Consider the following 20,869-nt stretch of genomic DNA (forward strand, 5'->3'; position numbering starts at 1 on the left):
GTGCATTTTAGTAGCCATTGAAATTATACTAAAATGATTTTTATGCAATTTTCCAAACAAAGAAATATAGGATAATTTTAAACTAAAAAAAGTTTTACACTACATTCACACATTTACATTCTTTATAAATTATTTTCATTTATGTCAATAGGTAGTTATCCACCAAATTGAATAACTTTTCTTTGGAAAAGATATGATATCTAAAAAACTTCTGACCATTCAACTGGAATTGATAGTCAATTAAGTGTTATTTATCAAAATTCATGAATGGGTTTTGATTGGTCAAAACTCTTCCCTTAATCATCCCATGTAGATCCCACTTACATAAACGGAAGAGGGGTGCCTAACCCTTCCTTCTCCCCGTCCCAACTTACACTTACCGGTTAGTCCATGCCTTGGATACACTGAGTCGCTATATAGAGCATAGTAGTTCTAAAGAAGTCAACCCAAAGGGCCGATCACTTCCTATTGGCGAGTCCATATCAGCCCATGCCAACTGAGCCGTTTTGTACTGACAAGTCACAACACCCCTACGCACTCGGACCCCGTTGGTACCCTAAAATACCAACAATGCTACGAGGCTGAGGGCTAACAATTTTCAGTGTAAAACCTCCGCCACCCCCCTGTTTCGCTGTTCCCTTGCTCTCACCTCCCGAACCGGCGGCGGACGGTTTTCCCTACTTTCTACCTCAGTCAGCTCTCCTTGTCCTTTCATCATCGTTTCCTTGTTTTTTTTCTCAGTTAGTTCGTCGTAGGGATCTCTTATTGGAAATACAGCAAATGGAGGAGGTTTGCGAGGGGAAGGATTTCTCCTTCCCGAAGCAAGAAGAGAAAACTTTGAAGTTCTGGGACGAGATTAAAGCCTTCGAGAACCAGCTCAAGCGTACGGAGCATATGCCCGAGTATGTTTTCTACGACGGCCCTCCTTTCGCCACTGGGTTGCCCCATTATGGCCACATCCTCGCCGGGACGATCAAGGATATAGTCACGAGGTACCAGACAATGATTGGGCATCACGTCACGAGGAGATTCGGGTGGGATTGTCATGGGCTTCCGGTTGAGTACGAGATTGATACCAAGTTAGGTATCAAGAACAGGCAAGAAGTGCTGGATATGGGAATTGATAAGTACAACGAAGAGTGCCGGAGTATCGTGACGAGGTACGTCGAGGAGTGGGAGAAGATTGTGAGGAGGACGGGGAGGTGGATTGATTTCAAGAACGATTATAAGACCATGGATCCTCAGTATATGGAAGGGGTTTGGTGGGTCTTCTCTCAGCTTTATGAGAAAGGTCTGGTCTATAGAGGGTTTAAGGTACACTGAAAATTCTGTTCTTTGCTTTTTTGATCAATGTAATGTAAATTTTGTGGAGCTAATTTAATAATATGTTGCAAGGGTGAATTTCAAATGTGTATTGATGGCATGTTCTAAAAAATGCGAATGCATGTGATTTGGACCCTATTTTGTAGGTAATGCCATACAGTACTGGTTGCAAGACCCCGCTTTCCAACTTTGAAGCCAACTTGAACTATAAGGTATCAACTAACCGTGGGAACTTCTGTTTCTGTTTCTAGTTATTTACTAATAATGGTTAATTTCTTATTGTCTGGTATTTTTTACGACTCCATTTGCCTATAACCTTTTTTATGGATTATTATTATGTAGGAAGTTCCAGATCCTGAAATAATGGTGGCCTTCCCAATTGTTGGTGATCCACATAATGCATCTTTTGTAGCATGGACAACAACCCCATGGACTCTACCTTCTAATCTTGCTCTCTGTGTCAATTTAAATTTTGTCTATGTGAAGGTCGGTTAACTTCACTGTGGTTATTAAATATAACTTTTTTATGATATCACAATCTAGTACTTGGTACCATTGTACCATAGCAATTCATTAGTTTTGTACTACATGATGCTGTTTAATATTTGTTCAATCTGAAATTAAATTTTTGTTGATTGGCAGTCTTGGGTTTGTGTTGTAAAGCTGCTAAAGGCATGTGTATTAGGCACCATGGTGAAGCCTAGAGATACTAGACAATTTGTTCTTCCTTTTTTTTTTTCCCGAAAATTAACAAATCCAAATTCAAGATGTGTGTAATATACAAATATCGTTAGCGCTTGGTAGGTAGAAAGGAACCCTTTTTTATGTAGTCTATACATGATCAGGATGATGAGATGTCGTTTTAGTTAAACTTATGAATTTTCTATTTATGTATATGCTTTTTAATTTTGTGCATATGTTGTTATTTGCTCTCATATACGAGTGTCTCATAAGAAGTTGAATGACAAATAGGTCCGTGACAAGTTGTCTGGATCAACCTATGTTGTTGCTGAATCTCGGTTATCTCAACTACATGTCAAGAAGCCAAAACCAGATGCACAGTATGGTCCAACTCAAGATTCAAAATCTTCAAACTCCAAAAGCAAGAGTTCTTCCAATAACAAAGATAAGAGTGGAATGGATACTGGATCTTACGAGTTGTTAGAGAAAGTCAGTGGTGCTTCATTGGTGGGAACAAAGTAAGAGCACATACATTCTTTGCCTATTGATTCCATAAGTTACTTCATTTGTTGTGCCCTATAAAACACAGATATTAACACTGGTGTGATTTTTCTGGCATGACACTTGAGGAAAACTCTAACTTAGAATCGTTTAATTCACATATGATAAATAGGGTGTCACTAGGTCGGGTTAAGTGGTAAACCACACTGACCTGACTGTAGGGGTGATCGTTCTCAGCCCAGCCTGTAAATTCTGGGCTTGGGCCTAGGTTTTATGTTCAGGCCCAGTCCTGGCCCGGGTGTGCATCCGGCCCAACCCACACATATTTATTTTATACATATATATGTGTTATTTTATGTTCTATGTTATATTTTATATATACATATTGTAAAATGACACCTATAATACATATTATACATGATATTTTATATTCCAAAATGTACAAAATAATTTTTATACACATTATATATGAAAAAATGTATAAAATAAATTCTATACACATTATTTCATATGATTGGATGTTTAATGATTAAGAACAAGACGATAGTTTAAAAAGGTGTGCTTATGCTTCTTTTTGTTATTTCATAAAATATCATTCTATATTTTGCACATTTTACAATGTATATACACATTATATATGAAAAAATGTATAAAATAAATTCTATACACATTATTTCATATGATTGGATGTTTAATGATTAAGAACAAGACGATAATTTAAAAGGTGTGCTTATGCTTCTTTTTGTTATTTCATAAAATATCATTCTATATTTTGCACATTTTACAATGTTTACACCATGTCTATACTTTTTACAATATTTCCATACGATATTTCTGACATTTCTGACATGTTTCTTATATTTGGATGACCGGCATTTCCATTGACATTGACATTTTAAACCTTGATTTTGGCTGATACCTTAACAAAAGCAAAGCTGCAAAGGAAAATCTTGAATGGAAATCACTAGGGTCAGGAGTCAACTTGTACTGTAGTTTAGTTATAGCTTTTTGGATAGTATGGAGTTTCTTAATGAAATTATAATGGTTACTTTAAAAACTGTCAGAAGGAAAATATTAGAAAGGATAGTTGCAATCATTAGAATAGGTCAAGCCTTTCTTTAACGCTCAGCTGCTCAAGTCACCAAGCGGTGGATCCCCTCCCATGTTCTTGTTTGTGGGCCATTTGAACTGGTTTATTAATTTATACTGGCATCCTTTCTTTCTCTCCCTTTTCACTTCTTAAAAGTTAGGGTTACATTGACGTCACAGAACTTTACTGCAGAAATGGCTTTTTCTTTCTTTTCTTTCTTTTTTATATTTTTTGTCAACATCATTTGTTGTTATTGCTGCAGATATGTCCCATTATTTGACTACTTTAAGGAATTTTCAGAGGTTGCATTTAGAGTTATTGCAGACAATTATGTTACTGATGATAGTGGGACTGGCATTGTTCACTGTGCACCTGCATTTGGTGAAGAGGATTACCGTGTCTGCATTGAGGCACACATAATCAATAAGGTTTCCATGATCATTACGTTACTAGTTACTTAGCGATTGTTGTTTTTGTGATCATGTTGATTTTCAATAAAGTATTATGCTATATTTTGATTGCTAATTAGCTAATATAGTTCTGCAAAAAACCATTTGTTCCATCAACCATTATTTTGCCAGATTGGATAATATTTTGGGAAACAGGAGGATTGTGCAAAGAGCTTTAAAATCTTTAATTTGTTACAGATTGCAGTTAAGGTTCAAAGTATCGACACACCCCGATATGGTGGAAGGGGTGTATCAGTACTTATACCTAATGCATCACATATATATTTTTTTTTCAAAATTTGAGAAAGGAGTTGTTTTAATGTTATTTAACTAATAAAATTAGCATTTCCTTAAAATGCCTTGAAAAAGCTGTATTGGCCACCTGCTGATACGATATGATAGATAAGCCCTATATGAGATGTAACATGTCGAAATTTTGAACCTTAGCTGCAGTTTCTGGCACTTTGTGACCCCATATTTTGTCATTCCTGAAATTCAATGCCCATGTTGATGGTATGCCTTTTCTATATTTTTAATGTCCACTGCCAAAAAAAAGTGATTTTGAACCTTTTTTCAGGTTTTCGTCTGTAGGGTTCTTTGACCTGTCAGTGTTCCATATTGATTTTTGCCTCCTCTATGATTTGACTTGTCTAGGGAGAGAACCTTATTGTGGCAGTTGATGATGATGGCTGCTTTACTGAAAAAATTTCTGACTTCAGTGGGCGTTATGTCAAGGATGCAGATAAGGATATTATTAATGCACTAAAGGTAATGATACCAACTGCCACCTTTTATGTTTTGAATCTTGATATGGTGATTTAATAAAATTCTGTTGATCTTGATACTAGTAAAACTATCAATATGTTGACTTTGGTATTTTGATCTGTCTATATAGGATCAAAACTTCATATAGATGAGTGGAATACAAATTGTTCTTGGGTCAATAAATCTGAATCTATTTCACACTTCCCCCACTGCTTGAAACATTTGAAAATACCAAGCATGTAAAGGGATATCAAAGATATTAATCCACACCAAACTTGAGGGTCCCATGTTTCTAATTGCCCCGACTAATGGATTCCCTCTCCCCAACCTGAGCTATAGAGATCAAATCTGACTTTGCTTCCAATTAATAGTATCAAGCGCTTCTTATTCACTGCCAAACTTGAGGGTCCCATGTTTCTATCCTGCAGTTTCCCAAGCCCTCACATCTTCTAATCTGGATCAGAGTTGACAAAACATGATGCACATATGGATGCAAAGGACGAAATGGAAGACAAGGACAAATAATAGGCCTGCAGAATACATCACCGACCAGAAAAGAAGTGACTGTTTGACCAGTCAAACCTTGTTTGATCTGGCTGAAATATTGTGGCATTAAAGTACACTTAGAGTACTCCAACGCTGTAGAATTTCATCTCAATCATACATGTGAAAGTGCTCCAATTAAAGACTTTAAGTTGGCTGAATTTTGTATTCTGCAAGTCATGGTCAAAAGCCTAATCAACAAGTTGACTAGCTTTTATGGTAATTGTCATTACCATTTATCGTAAAAGATGACTTATTCAGTAATTTTTGGTTTCTTGTGTTTAGTGGAATTGAGGAGTTATAGTATTTGCTAATTTGGAAAGGAAGTTTCTACTTTTTGTTCGGAGTTTGAATACGAGGAGTTAGTCTTAGAGTCCAAATAGAGTCCCAAAGTGCTACTTTGAGTCTTAAAAGGGTGTCAATAGATCTTGTAGAGAACAATCTATTTCATTGAATTCAATAAACAATTCTTTTTATTTCTGTTTCTTCCATAGCCAGCAGCTATAGTAGAGTTAATTCTTGCTTCCTCTTCTATTTTCTCTTCTTTATTTGCTTGTTAATACTTGTGGCTGAAACCACTTGTTGTGTGTTGAGAATTTTCTGTTTCAAAATGGCCAATCAGGCACCTCTCCAACAGCCTAAATTAATCATGAAAATTTCTGGTTGAACGTGCAAGCACCTCCCTCATCTTGTGCCTCTTCCTTACTTCATGAGGATTATAAAACTATAGTAATATCTTTAATTAACATTTAATTACCACAAGCTTGCAACTTGTAAATGATGTAGCTCAATTCTTTTGGTAAAAGCAATACAATAGGGATATTGTATTTTGGTAACTGCTCTTCCGATCCTCTTATTCTTCAGATCAATTCTTTTGGGAATCTCTCTTCTTTTGCCATTTCTTGGTGCTTTGTAAAGAGAGGAATGAAAGGATCTTTGATGGAAAAATGAGTGAGCTGCAGTTTTTGATTGGTGTTCTTGAAAGAACAATAGCCTCATCTCATGGTCTATTGAGGGAATTCACTTTTCCAGTTACTTGCTGTACTCTTTGGTATTCAAAAGGCAGAAGATCTGAGTTTAGAGAGGTTGGTTATAAAAGGGAACTGTCAAGTGGTGGTTGGTTGGCTTAAGGATGAGAAGAATGTAGCCTGGATTTACAGGGATACTATTACGAAGATAAAATGGCCAACAAGGGTGATGACATTAATAATTCAGTGGGTGCCAAGGTTGGGAAATGGGTTGGCTGATTCTTTAGCCAAACAAGGGGTTGATAGGGAACTTTTGTTCTGGGATTAATTGTAATCTCTTTCTAATGGGTTAATCCTACCCCAATTTCTGAATATTCTTTGATATCCTTGTACATACCTGTTTATATTTATGAGTGAAGTCTTATTATCTATCAAAAAGAAACACTTTTCTTATTTTTGTAATTGGTGGGGATCTATCTTATTCTATTAGTTGGGGCATTGCTGCATTGGTAGTATAGCTGTTTTTGGGCTATTTTATTTTTTCCCTCCTTTGATTTGGGTTGTAGACTTTCCTTTTCTGATTTAGAAAGTTATTTAGTTTTAAAAAATTATATTATTTCAGTGTAAGCATCCTGTAAAGTTTTTAGTGTAATTTTTCATTCTTTGGATCTTTTACATATTTAACAAAAACTAATTTTTTTGACAGGCAAAAGGCAGGCTAGTTAAGTCTGGCAACTTTACCCATTCTTATCCTTTTTGTTGGAGATCTGATACACCACTTCTTTATAGAGCAGTTCCAAGCTGGTAGGTGCAGTTTTTGGTGCCCCCTCCCCTTGCACTGTATATTTTTTGGTTCTGACTTATTGATATTGTCATATTTTAAAGTTGTAATTTTTTTCTCTTTTCTCCATTTTCATAGTTAGACTCCTCTTCTGTTTCTCTTTGACTTATTGAAGATTTGTAGATTGACCTTTTTGACCCTTGTATTGTAGACATGGTCATGAGTGAGCATTTAGACCTTCTATCATGTTCATTCATTCCAGCATGACTGGATTCTTGCTCTGCTGTGGCTACCTCGTGGCCTATCAATTTGAAAGCTTTTCTATTAGAGTGATGTGCATATAAGTTTATCAAACCTGTTTTAGCATATGGTGCCTTTGGCACTGTGGATATAACCTGGTGCATCATGTTGGACCCAGTGTACTGTTAGTTATGTTTGAACATTGCCCTGCACAATGCAACATATCCACTGTTGTCAGGTTACCATGTTCTAGAGCTGCCATATTCTCTCTCAAGCAATGTTTTGAAAATCACAATAAAGTTGAATAGAATCGAATTGTGAATCATATAGCAAATTGTAAGATTATTTCTATTTTTTATAAACTTGTCAAAAAATAAAATATAGATATCCTAAAAGGCTAAATATATGTAGGAAAGTGACTTTACTCTGTTTTTAATCTATATCTACCATATATGTACTTGAAACAATAGAATTTAATGCTTATACAATAGAAGCCTAAAATGATATAATCTAGTTGGACTTGAAAATCAAACAAATCTACATACAATGGCTCTTTAACCTACATATATGGAAAATAAACTCAATTTCTTGTCTTAAATAACATAAATAAATAGTTTTCTAGTAAGGGCTTTAAAAAAGTCTCCCTTGACAAAACTGAATATAAACAAAAAAAAAAAAAGTAGAGAACTAATTCTTAATTGAGTTTATTGAATCGTAAAAACTGTATAAGTTGTAATGAATCAAATCGTAGGATTCAAACAAAAATTGTAAGATTTTTGCAGAAAAGGATTCGGACATTAGATTTGAATCGAAACCCTTGGGATTCATGATTCGAATTGTAAATCGTAAGAATTTGACAACATTGCTCTCAAGAAACTCTTTCATATGCTTTCTCTAGATCAATGAACACCATATGAAGATCTCTGTTTTTCTATTTTGCTTCTAACTTCCTAAGATGGTCAAAAAAGAGGAGAAGATTACTGTGGAGATGCACAAGGACAGCAGTGTTGGACAATTTGGGGGGAAAGGAATCAAAGGCTTTTCCATGAAAAATCAAGAAGTATAGAAGCTGTCATTGAAGCTATCTCCATCAAGGTAGTGCATTGGGTGAAGCCTTTGGATATTTCCAGAGAAGTTCCTGGCATTGAGGTGATGGGGAAGTGGAGGGACATGGCTGATTCTGCTCCTGCTAAGGAGGTGATCAGGTCATTGTGGTCCCCACCCTTTAGTGGTTTCATTAACTTAATTTTAATGGCAACAGTGAAGGTAATCCTGGTCCTTCTGGCATTGGAGGATTTTTCAGGAACGAAGAAGGAAATATCATTGCACTATTCTCAGGCCCAATTGGTGAAGGGGATTCCTTAAAAGCTGAAATTATGGCTGTTATGGAAGGGATCCAAAAGGCTAAAGGGCCGAATATCAGGAAGTTGGTGATAGAAGGTGATTCAAAGCTTGCAATTATCTGGCTTCCAAAAAAGGAAGAAGAGGGATGTCTGCAATGGTAATTTTGTGCTTTTTTGGGTGGGCAATCAACCATTAAAAGACCTCTATCCCCCTCTTTTTTCTATTTCCCTCTATAAAAAAGGAGCCTGTTTTGAGGTTTCTTTCTACCCCCATTCTCCCATTGTCTCTTAATTGGGATTTTGGGTTCCGTAGAGGGTTGAGGGATGAGGAGTCGGTTTCTGCCTCTAAGCTCTTACTTTTACTTGATTTTGTTTGTTTGGACCCTCCTAAACCAAATAAAAGGATTTGGTCTTTGACCTTGAGTGGCTCCTTCTCTTGTTCTTCCTTCTTTAAGTCCCTTTGCTCTACTCCTTCCCCTTTGTTGTTCCCAATTAAAGAAGTCTAGTCAAGGCCAATTCCACCTAAAATTGCTGGTTTTTGTTGGGAAGTGTATTATGGTAAAATTAATACTACGGACAATGTACAAAAAAAGAGACCTTATTCATGCTTGTCCTCCAATTGGTGCATTTTATGTAAAGTGCAGAATGAGGACTGTTATCACCTATTGATTTCTTGCTCTATATTTGGAATTGGGTTTTTATGCTGTTTAGGGATAGGTGGAACTTGCCTCCTGAAGTAAATCTACTTTTTGATCTGTCTTTTTTTTGGATGGCCAACAAAGAGAGGGAAAGTAATTTGGAAATGTATTAGGGCAGCCCTCTTATGGACCATTTGGGAGGAAAGAAATGCCCGAGTTTTCCAGGAGGAGAGAAGCATTGCTGAAATAAAGGATTGTATACTAGCAAGGGCAATCCTTTGGCTAAAAACTACTGATCTCTTTGTGGATTACTCTAATGATGACCTTCGAAGGAGTTGGGCACAGTGGCCTCCACATCATCCAAGAAAAATCGAACACAAGCAAATTGGTTACCTCCTTCGGAAGGAGTTGTGAAGTTGAACTGTGATGGGAGCAGTCAAGGCAATCCATGACCTTCGGGTGTAGGAGGGATCTTGAGGAATAAGGATGGCAACATTCTATCCTTATTCTCAGGTCCAGTGGGTTATGGAGACTCTACAAGGGCTGAGATATTAGCTGTGGTACAAGGACTACAGCTTTCCAACCAACTTGGAGTGACTAATTTGATAGTTGAAGGAGACTCTAAGGTGATAGTGGAATGGATGTCGGACCCAGAAACTGTTGTTTGGGGATATAGGGACATCATCAAAAAAGTCAAATGGCTTACGGGCACCATGTCAATTAGCTTTCAATGGGTTAGTAGATCGGCAAATGCTTTGGCAGATTCTTTAGCTAAACAAGGGGCTTCAAGGGATTCTCTGTTTTTGGCTAATTTGTAACTGCAATCTGAAAAGAGTTGGGTTTGGAACCATCTTTAAGGGGAGGTAACACCTCATGCCTCCTCTTAGGGTGCTTCATGCTTGTACTATTTCTATCTCTATTTAATAAAATACCATTCATTCATCAAAAAAAGAAAAAAAAGGAAGAAGAGGGACGGTGGTGCTACATTCACAAAAAGAGAAAAGCTGTTAATTTGCTGTAAGGGATAGAGGTGTCTTGTAATTGGGTTAAAAGAGGCACAAATGCTGTTTCTAACACACTTGCTAAACAAGGGGTGGGAAGGAATGAGTTATTTTGGGCTTTTTTGTGATCTTCCTTTCGGGGAGGGCTATGACTGTTTATCCCTCCCCTTTCTTTGTACTAAATTTCTTCTTTTAATAAAATTGGTTCTGTTATTGATCAACAACAAAAAAAAAAAATCTGAACTTTTCTACCAATTGTTGCAAAGGAAAGATAACTTCCATGGTTGATCTTCTTGACATAATCTCAAATCGGTTCTCTGAAATACACTTGTTTAATGTCATAATTGCTTAATTATTCGCTCTCAAAGTTTCATGTTATGGCCCATGACATTAATCTTTTAATAGTTATTACAACTTTTTCTATCACCTTTGTTCTTAAATATAGGTACCATACTATTTCTCATTCATTAGGTATTTTCTTTTCTTTCATTATTATATTAAATAGCTCTGTGAGCAATAATATTTGACTATATATTTTACGAAAACATGTTTCAACAAGATCCAAACCTAGAACTAGAAGACAAGAAAAATAACTGTTTAACCATAGACAATATTATGGGTCACTGTGGTTATATGGTGGTTGAAACGCTTGATCCATGGCCCAGTTGCCTTTCCAGTTCGGTAAATGGGTAGAAATTGTAAATTTAGTGTCTGATACCATATCCAGCTGCATCCTTGCCATTATCTAAATAAAATAGCCAAGATCTCCAAAAATAGTAATTCATAATTTTACTGTAAATGATAACTATGGAAATTACTAACTAGTAATTACAAGAGTTGCTATGATTAATAAATCTAAAAGATACTATAAGTAGTAGATTTCCATAAGATTGAAACTTAATTGTCTAATGATTAAATTATGGACCAAACTTGGCACTAAGATGATTATTATGGGTGACAGCTAGTGGAGTCCACTAGCAAACCTGTTGATTTTACTTTGACCACGTTTTGCAGAACTCAAAAATCCGTTATCTTAAAACCTTTAGTTGGGGTACTAACACATGCTAGATTGAGCTGAAAATCTACAGTATTTGAGTACTGGTCAAACAGTTGCTTCCTTTCTTTCCTGACAATGCGTTTTGCACTCTTGCTATCTGACTTCTTTTCTTCAAGTTCTTTCTTTGAGTCTTGCTGTGTATCTTCTTCTAACTACTTGCTTAGTCATTCCTCTTTCCCTTGGTGGGGTCAAAGATTTCCAAGGAAATTAATTGTGTGTTTCTTTCTTTGCTTCTGTGTTTGTGACAGTCTCTTTTCTCTCTTACAGGTATTACTAATAACCTAACAAGTTCAATTTATTATGTTTGATGCCCTCATAGTTCTATTTTTTTGCATCTAAACTTATTTACATATATTTATGGTATTAATATAATATATTATAGTATGTACAATTGTAGATGCACATGTGCATTCTCTGATGAAGCTCCAAAAATGTGGAGCATCTCAAATTTGATGCTACAATGATTTGTTTTGCACTCAACACTCCTGCACAACCCTGAACCTACTGACTTGGTGATTAGGAAACTTAACAAATAACGAAATAATGGCTTAATAACAAAGGTAGCCCTAAACCCCAAAAAACATTTGTACTAACACAGTGGAAACATTCACCTCATTCCCCATATAACATGAACATGTCAAATGGAGGGTTGGAAGTTGGAACCCCCATCTTGTGGCTAGGAGCATCCTCTTGCTCCTGTTAGGGCAGGGTTATCATTCTTAGCTTCCCCGCCTCCTGCCTCCTGCCCTCTGCCACCCTCCCTCCAATGCTGTTGTGTTCCATATGGTTTACTTTTGCCTGCCTTGTGTTGGTTGACGATGAGATGCTTGTTCTCTCCTTTTTGTCTTTTTCAGTAATTAAATTTCATTGATGTTGTTATGATCAAAATAAAAAAAGGTTGTGTTGGCAATTAGGGAATGGAGTAGATATGCCTTTTCCATATAGCCCTAAAGGAATTGATCATTGCTGCATACTTCTTTACCTTTCTTTATCGTTTATACAGAAAATTATGATCCTAATGGAGGTGGCTTATTTGATAATGGGTATCCTTGTTAATAAAGTGGTGCTATTGGATGCGGTTAACTTTTAGTTGAAATGCATCTTCCTCAATCTCCGTTTTATATCCACCTTCATCTGTTGCAAGAAACAGACATCATAAGGTGTGTTTTATATGCTAAAATGCTAAATTGAGGCTGCAATTGACTCATTTGAAGTTTGGTTTTCATACCTTTAATTTCTTTTCACTTTTTTTTTAATTTTTTCTCTTTCTTTTTTGATTGGTTATTTGTTTTTGTATGTGAAAGGCATTTTAGTGATTCTCACTGTTGCTTGTGGAAGGATTTTATACTGTGCACATCTAAGTTTCAATCCGCCCACTCACGTACATCTAAGTTTCAGTGTTTACTAGTTTGTAATCTTGACAATGTTTTGCAGGTTTGTTGCAGTAGAAAAATTGAAAGAAAAACTGTTAGAAAGTAATAGACAGACATATTGGGTTCCGGATTACGTTAAGGTCCACATCTGATTCAATACCATTTTCAGTTATTTTCTTTTGCTTAAAAATTTCAGATATAGTTAGTTCATATGAATACTTAGGTGATGAGGACCTTTGTCCATTTTTTCTGCTTGTATTTTGCTTCTCAGCTCTTGATCTTTATTCCTTTGTTTTGATAATTGGGGAATTTTATTAGCAAAAGGAGAATAACATTTACAAGAGATTCCATGGAAAGACACGATCTGCGATCTCTCCAAACAATCAAAAACTAAAACAGATTACAACTGTTCCCTATTTGCCCCTTGGTTGGATAAACAATCAGCAATAGCATTCTCAAATCTCCCCACCTATTGTATTCTGACATACAAATTTCTTGTCAGCCACTTGAATTTTTTAAGTTCATTCTTAAAGCCCCAAACTACAGTCTCTGGGTTCTGTAGCCACCCCACAACTATCCTGGAGACACCTTCTATTACTAGCTGTTCCACTCCTAGCTGTACTGCAAACTGTACCCCTTGAAGGGCAGCTAATAGTTCCACCCTAGTGGAGTCCTCACTCCTCACCTAAAGGGCCTGAGTATAAAAAAGCCACAATACCACTTTCATTCCTTAGAACCCCTCCCATCCTAGAGAGACCTAGGTTACACTGACTCCTGCCGTCAAAATTTAATTTCATAATGCCTTCAGGAGGGGGTTACCCAACTCATGTACACCTTTGTCTTCAGAGAGGAGCTGCTTGCCACTGCTGCCCTATGCCTCCAAAGATCATTAAAAGAAAATTGCTGAAATAAGTCCAAAGATTTCAGCCATGAGATAGCCCTATACAAGATAAACTCCTTCAGTTCTTGTTGGCTTCTCTCCTTCTCTTGGAATATACTGGCTTTCCTTTCTTCCCACACTGTCCTAAGCAAAGCTGCTCTTGCAACCCTCCACATTATACTTCCTCTTCGTTGGTGCCAAGCAAAGGTAGATGGGTCAAAAAACATGCTTACTTCTTTTGGCCTATTCCACCTGTAACCAAAAATCAAGAAGAGCTAATCTCACAACTCTGTAGTAACAGTATAGGAAATTAGTAAATGGTAACAGTCCTTACCATGAGACCTGGAAAGAGTACACCAACTAGGTGAGGTGCAAAGATAAGGTTTTCTTTTTTGTAGATTAATTATCCAAGGTGTTTACTTTCCCATAAAACAGTTCCCAACAGAATGCCAAGACCTTAGGGGGAACAGGCCTACACCAAAGCTAAAGGGGAAAGGCTGTAAAGACACAGGATGACAAAGGGCATTAAAGAAAGAAGCACAAGAGAAATGACCTTTGGGCATGGGTATCCAAATCCTTTTATCATGCTCCGTGGGATCCAAATAAACTTTTCAAGAGGACTTTTCTATGTTTTTTTGATCAATAACAGAATATCATTAGAAATATTAAAAAATACAAGATATGGAAGTAAACTATATTAACTCTCCACAGACAAAACTGTTACAGTTGAGGCCAAAACAACTGGTTCCTCCCCACCCTTGTTTTGCTAAAACATCAACAAAACCATTTGCTGCACTTTTAACCTAGCTGAACTGCATTTACATATTTTGAATCATCCACTTGAATCTCTATTTTTTTTTCATTATTGAAAATGGAAAAACTTTTTATTTTCCTTTTGCAACCACTCCAAAACCAGCTTTGAATCACCTTCTACAATCAGCTTTCTGACATTCAGATCTTTTTCCTTTTGCAGTCCTTCCATAACTGCCATAACCTTAGCCGTTAGGGAGTTACCTATTCCAATCAGGCTTGAATAGAGACCAATGGTCTTGCCTTCACTGCCCCTACACAGCCCTCCAATACCAGATGGGCCTGGATTCCCAACAGTACTCCCATCAAAGTTCAACTTAATGTAGTCAAACATTGGAGGAGACCAAGCAGGGCTTATATTAGAATTATGGAAATCAGAACTAGCTACTTCCTTCCATTTGTTCATTATATTACCTGTTGAGAAATCGACAAATATCTTCCTAGATTTTACCCACTGAACCACTCTCACCATAATGGTTTCAATGACATCTTCTCTACTTCTTTCCTTGTCTAGGAATGATCTTGCATTTCTTTATTCCCATAAAGTGCAGCTCACAGCTGCCCTTACACATCTCCATAATACTCACTCACCCCCTTTTCTTTGGCCATCTCAAGAAAGTAGAAGCAAATAAGCTTTGCACATTAGTCGGGGGAGACCGCCTGCACCCAAGCAACAAGAAAAACCATTCCCAAACAAAGGTTGCAAGAGGGCAGGAAATTAATAAATGAAAGCAAGTTTACACAAAACACACCAGTGTGGGGATAAACACAAATTAGTCCTTTTCCTTTGGAGCAAATTGCAAGTATTAGTTCTTTCTAGGAAGACTTCCCAACAAAAACCTCCAATTCTTGGAGGAATGGGATTACCCCAGACTTCCTTAACCGGGAAAGATATCTCTGAAAAGTCAAAAGGTTGGATCGGGGCCTTAAAGAAAGAAGCACATGAAAATACACTAGAGGAGGATAGGGTCCAAATACGATTGTCAGGTTTAGAGGAATGCAAATTAATCCCATTAAGGATATGAATCAAGTCCAGAACCTCGTCAATTTCTGAATCCCTCACACCCCTCCTCAATCCCAAATCCCAATCAACACCATTCCTCGAGTTTGAAGGAACCAGAAAAGAGGACACAAGTTTATCTTTATATCTTGATAGGGCAAAAGTAGAAAGGCAATTTTCTTTCAGAGAGAAGTTACCCATCCACACCTGTTCCCAAAATTTTATATGATTTCTAGAATAGAGGTCATACTTGATAAAAGGTAGGAAAGATAGGGAGGATATAGCATGGATAGCCTTCCAAGGAGAGGCTTTGGTAGCCTCGGTCAGTAACTCAACATCCCAATCGTCGATTGGAAGCCCATGAATGCCAATCACTATCTTAGCCCAAAGCTTGTCCTTATCCATAGGAAGCCTCCAAAGCCTCCAAAGTCATTTTCCCAGTAGAGCCGTATTCCTCTCTTGTAAATTGCCTAGACGCAACCCGCCAAACTTCTTGCTTCTACTCACCATTTCCTAGTTTACTCTATAGTCCTTTTTCTCCTCTCTTGGTTCCCATAAGAAGTCCCTCATCTACTTTTTAAATTTTCTGCTCACATTCACTAGCATCTTAAAGACAGACATAAATTACATAGGTAGATTGGCTAAAGTAGCTCTTATCAAAGTGATCCTTCACCCTAAAGACAAATAACTTTTCTTCCAAGAAGCAAGTTTCTTAAGAAACCTTTCAACTATTGGGTTTCAAAAACTGCTCTTTTTTGAATCTCCCCCAAAGATATAAGCATACTTCAACGACCATTGTGCCACCTCACATCCCAAGATATTCACATACTCCAGCATCTCCATTTCTTCCATATTAACACCCATAATACAATTCTTGTTGCAGTTCACCTTGAGATTGGAGATTAGCTCAAAGAATTGTACTGCCCACTTGAGATTCCTAACCCTATTCCTATTACCACCTTCACAGAACAACAAAGTATCATCTCCAAATTGCAAATGAGTACTTGGAGCACTGCCCTGACCAACCTTCCAGCCCCTCAACAATTCAAGTGAGTCTGCCCTTGCAATAAGCTTTCCGAGGACCTCAACAATTAGAGTGAAAAGAAAGGGAGATAGGGGATCTCCTTGTCTAATCCCTCTTAAGGTTGGGAAGAAATCCACCGTAGTTCCATTCACCAATAGGGAGTAATGATAGGTCTTAAGCGTCCTCTTATCCATTTACACCATCTCTCTCCAAATTCAAAATTCTTCAAGATTTCCACCAAGAATGACCAACCCACCATATCAAAAGGTTTTTCCAAGTCGAACTTACAATCAAAGCCTTTTTTTCCCAACTCTTTTGTAATCCTTCACACATTCATTGGCAATTAGGATTTGGTTGGTGATTTCCTACCCCTTACAAAAGCACCTTGATTTGGAGAGACAATAAGAGGGACATAGGACCTTTGCTATAATTTTATAGAAACTAGTCACCATGCTAATGGGTCTAAACTCACGAGGATGAGTTGCATCACTTTTCTTTGGCACCAAAGTAATGAAGGTTGAATTAAGGCTCGATTAATTACTCCTCTTTCATAGAACTCCTCAAGCACTCCTAGCAAATCTTCTTCTAGAATGTCCCAACAATCTTGGTAGAATGCCATTGTGAAGCCGTTAGGTCTCGGAGCTTTGTATCTATCCACGGAAAAGGCAACCTCCTTGATTTCCCCTACTCAAATTTCCTTTCTAACGAGTTCTTCATTTCCCTTAGGATCCTCAACAAATCAAGGCCCTCAAGACAAACTCTTTCATGCAAAGGTCTTCTATAGATGATCTAAAATGTTCTTTAAAAGCTTGTGCTATCTCACCCTGATATGTTACGGGCACCCCATCCATAGAGCTGACTCGAGGAACTTAATAAAAGGATGGATAGTAGGAAGAGAGGAAGTTCCACTTACACACTTGTAGTTTGCAGATGACACAATCCTGCTCTGTGAAGGTGGGGACATAAATTGGATCAAGAATTTAAAATTGGCAACACAACTCTTTGAGCGGATGTCTATTATCAATGTGAACTTTGATAAGAGTTGTATGGTGGGAGTGAATTTGGAGGAGAGGGAAGTAAGTGATTATGCAGGTGTGTTAGGCCGTGCAATCTCGAATTGGCCTTTGATTTACTTAGGCCTCCCCTTAGGAGATAATCCCAAGAATGAAAGCTTTTGGAACCCGATATTAGAGAGATTCGAGAAAAAGCTTGCTTCTTAGAGGAAAAAGTATCTATCATTGGGGGGGGGGAGAGAGTCACTTTGATTAGGTCTACCTTAGCTAACCTTTGTGTTTATTTCCTTTAAGTGTTTTAAGATTCCTACAAAGGTTTCTAACATTGTGGAAAAGTTAATGAGGGATTTTTTGTGGGAGACAGGACAGGAGAAGAGAGATCATAGGGTGAGTGTGAGTTGGGAGGTGGCAACTAGATGTAAGAAGTTAGGAGGTCTTAGGATTGGGAATATCAGGAAAAGAAACATGGCATTGCTGGGGAAATGGTTGTAGAGGTTTTCGTTGGAAAGGGACGAATTTTGGACGAAGATAGTGGTTAGCATACATGGGTTGGAAGACAATGGCTGGGATCTTGGAATTATGGCAAGGGCTACAACTACTTCTCCGTGGAAAGCCATTCATGATCTGCTTTTAGTTTTCTCCCCTTGGATCAGATATGATTTGAACTCAAGTAATCAAATAAAGTTTTGGGAGCAACCTTGGGTTGGGGACTTACCTCTGATGGACCGGTTTCCCTCTTTGTATAATCTGTCAAATTTGAAAAATGAGCCTATATTCTCTTTCTTAGTTCCTTCAGAATCTACTTCTGGTTTTGGGTGGAACCTGGGCTAAGAAGGGCAATTAAGGATACGGACTTGGGCTGTATTTTTTCTCTGTTAGCCATCCTTGAAAATGTTTTATTGGACCCTAATAAGGAAGACACCAGATTTTGGACCCCTTTCTCCTGTAGTTCTTTTTCTTGTGCCTCTTTTTTTGAGACCTCAATTCAGCTTCCAGTTCCTCTTGGGTTGTCCTTCCCTATTAAAGAGATTTGGAGCAAGCCTATTCCTCCTTGGGCCGATAGTTTTTGTTGGGAAACTTTCTTGGAAAGAATTTGCACAAATGACTTGCTTTAGAAAAAGAGACCCAATTCTTGTTTACTTCCCAATAGGTATACTCTATGCAAAGTTGATGGGGAAACTGGTTACCACCTTATGGTTACTTGTCTGTTTACTAAAACTGTTTGGGAGTGGGATTTCTCCCTTTTTGGGTGTATTTGGAATCCCTTCGTGAGTGTGCGAAGTTTGTTCTCTCCTTCGTTCTTTAGATGGCCTAAGAAAAGAGGGAACATTATGTGGAGAAGCATCAGGGCAGCAGTGTGTTGGTCCTTATGGGAAGAGATGAACTCACGAATCATTTCAGACAAGGAAAGAACCATGAAAAACTTATTAGAACTAATACACTTAAGGGTAGCTCACTGGCTGGAATCTATGGAGCTGTTATCAGATTATTCCGTGGCTGATTTATTGAGAAATTTGAAAGAGATAGCTACCTCTGCCCTTGGTAAGAGGATTCCTAGGTCCTATTGGTCCCCTCCTCCCTTTGGATTCAAAAAATTGAATTTTGATGGTAGTTGCTTAAGGAATCCAGGGCCTTTTGGGATTGGGGGAGTGTTTAGGAATGAGGATGGGGTTATTACTGCCATGTTCTCAAGCCCAATTGGAGAGGGTGACTCTCTTAGGGCGGAGATTCTTGCAGTTCTGGAAGGAATTCAAAGAGCAATAGAATTAAACATCAAATGCTTGGTCCTTGAAGGTGACTCGGAGGTGGTGATTAGTTGGCTGAAGGGAGACAACAATGGTTTGTGGAGCTACAACAATGAAAGGAAAAAAATTCAAATGGCTGAGTAGGGATATTGAGGTGAAGTACAACTGGGTGAAGAGAAGTGCTAACTCAATGGTCGATGGGTTAGCCAAGCAACGGGCGTTTAGGGATTCTTTGTCTTGGGCTAGTTTTTAGTTTCTTTCCTTGTTTTTTGTTGATGGGGAGTTAAGATATTTTACCTCTTCTTTTGTTTTAAGCTAGTTTTTATTTCTTTATTGATAAAGCTTAGTGCTATTGATCAAAAAAAAAAAAAAAGAAGAGAAGAGGAAGAAGAGAAGAGAGAGATATGAAAGCCAAAAGTTCTAGCTGGTGGTGGAAGATTTAGATTATATAGGCTATGGAGACTGTACAAAATAAAAGGGGAGAAAAAGACATAAATGCCCTCTGTCGAATATAGTACAAATTACATCACTCCCCCTCAAGTTGGGGCGTATATGTCAATCATCCCCAACTTGTCACAAAGATTATTACGCCACAATGAATTTTATCCCTTAGTAAAAACATCTGCAAGTTGTTCCTTAGAGCTAATGTATGGAGTGCACACTTGTCCTTTCTCAGTTTTCTCTCTGATGAAATGTTTATCAACCTCAATGAGCTTGGCTTTATCATGGAGAACTGGGTTGGCTGTAATGTTGATAGCAGCTTTATTGTCACAATAAAGTGACATAGGATCATCAAAGGAAAATCCCAATTCACCCAATAGGTTCTTGATACACAATAACTCCGCAACTCAATGTGACATAGCCCTGTATTCTGCCTATGCACTGAACCAACCGAATCAGCATCTGTGTACACCTCTACCCTCATATGTCCATACCTCTTAAAGAGAAGGCCTGTCCCTGGGAATTTCTTTAAGTATCTGAGAACCCTGTTTGCTGCCTATAGGTGTACCTCCTTGGGTGCATGTACGAACTGACTGAGGAAACCCACAACATGCAATGTCAGGCCTGGTCATAGATAAATAGAGAAGTCTGCCCTCAAGTCTTTGGTACTGCCTTGGATCTTTCAAGGGCTCACCACTACAGTCTCCAAGTTCATGATTGACATCCATAGGTGTGTCAAGTCTTTGGTACTGCCTTGGATCTTTCAAGGGCTCACCACTACAGTCCCCAAGTTTATGATTGACATCCATAGGTGTGTCAACAGGTTTAGCTCCTAGCTTCCTTGTACCCTTCATAAGATCTAGGGTGTACTTCCTTTGCTAACCTTATCCATGGTGTATTTTCCTGCCATATTATAAATCGAATATACAGAATATGAAACTCTTATTGTTATTGTTTTGCCAACATCAATTGGCATTTTGACATGGGAAAGACAAGTGCCTTGGTTACATCTATATTATTCTTCATATTCATCATCTTTAACATCAACACCTTTTTGGTTCTCTCTCTTGTGTTGATAGCTGTTTGTTGTGTAGTTTATCTTATATCCATTGGCATTAGATGCTATCCTTCTGCAATGCTCAGTTGTATAAATTATCTTTTGGGCCTTTTATGTATGAATAGCATCATTATATGCATGCTTAA

The 20,869-nt window shown here is 37.7% G+C and overlaps 1 protein-coding gene across 1 annotated transcript in view; it reads left to right on the forward strand.

Annotated features, from left to right (window-relative positions):
* Positions 1-353: 353 nt before the first annotated feature.
* The window catches only part of LOC148874127 (tRNA synthetase class I (I, L, M and V) family protein), a 62,271-nt gene continuing 41,755 nt past the window's right edge, over positions 354-20,869 (forward strand). Inside the window, exons 1-8 of the mRNA XM_088961588.1 lie at positions 354-1,314; positions 1,470-1,535; positions 1,666-1,809; positions 2,296-2,522; positions 3,858-4,023; positions 4,699-4,812; positions 7,027-7,124; positions 12,815-12,893. Of these exons, the coding sequence (XP_088817714.1) occupies positions 781-1,314; positions 1,470-1,535; positions 1,666-1,809; positions 2,296-2,522; positions 3,858-4,023; positions 4,699-4,812; positions 7,027-7,124; positions 12,815-12,893 (1,428 nt within the window). The 5' untranslated portion in view covers positions 354-780. The remainder of the gene's footprint in view (positions 1,315-1,469; positions 1,536-1,665; positions 1,810-2,295; positions 2,523-3,857; positions 4,024-4,698; positions 4,813-7,026; positions 7,125-12,814; positions 12,894-20,869) is intronic.

This window comes from Nelumbo lutea, chromosome 1, assembly GCF_056320005.1.
Source record: "Nelumbo lutea isolate HS-2025 chromosome 1, American lotus-T2T, whole genome shotgun sequence".
In the NCBI taxonomy this organism is placed as follows: domain Eukaryota; kingdom Viridiplantae; phylum Streptophyta; class Magnoliopsida; order Proteales; family Nelumbonaceae; genus Nelumbo; species Nelumbo lutea.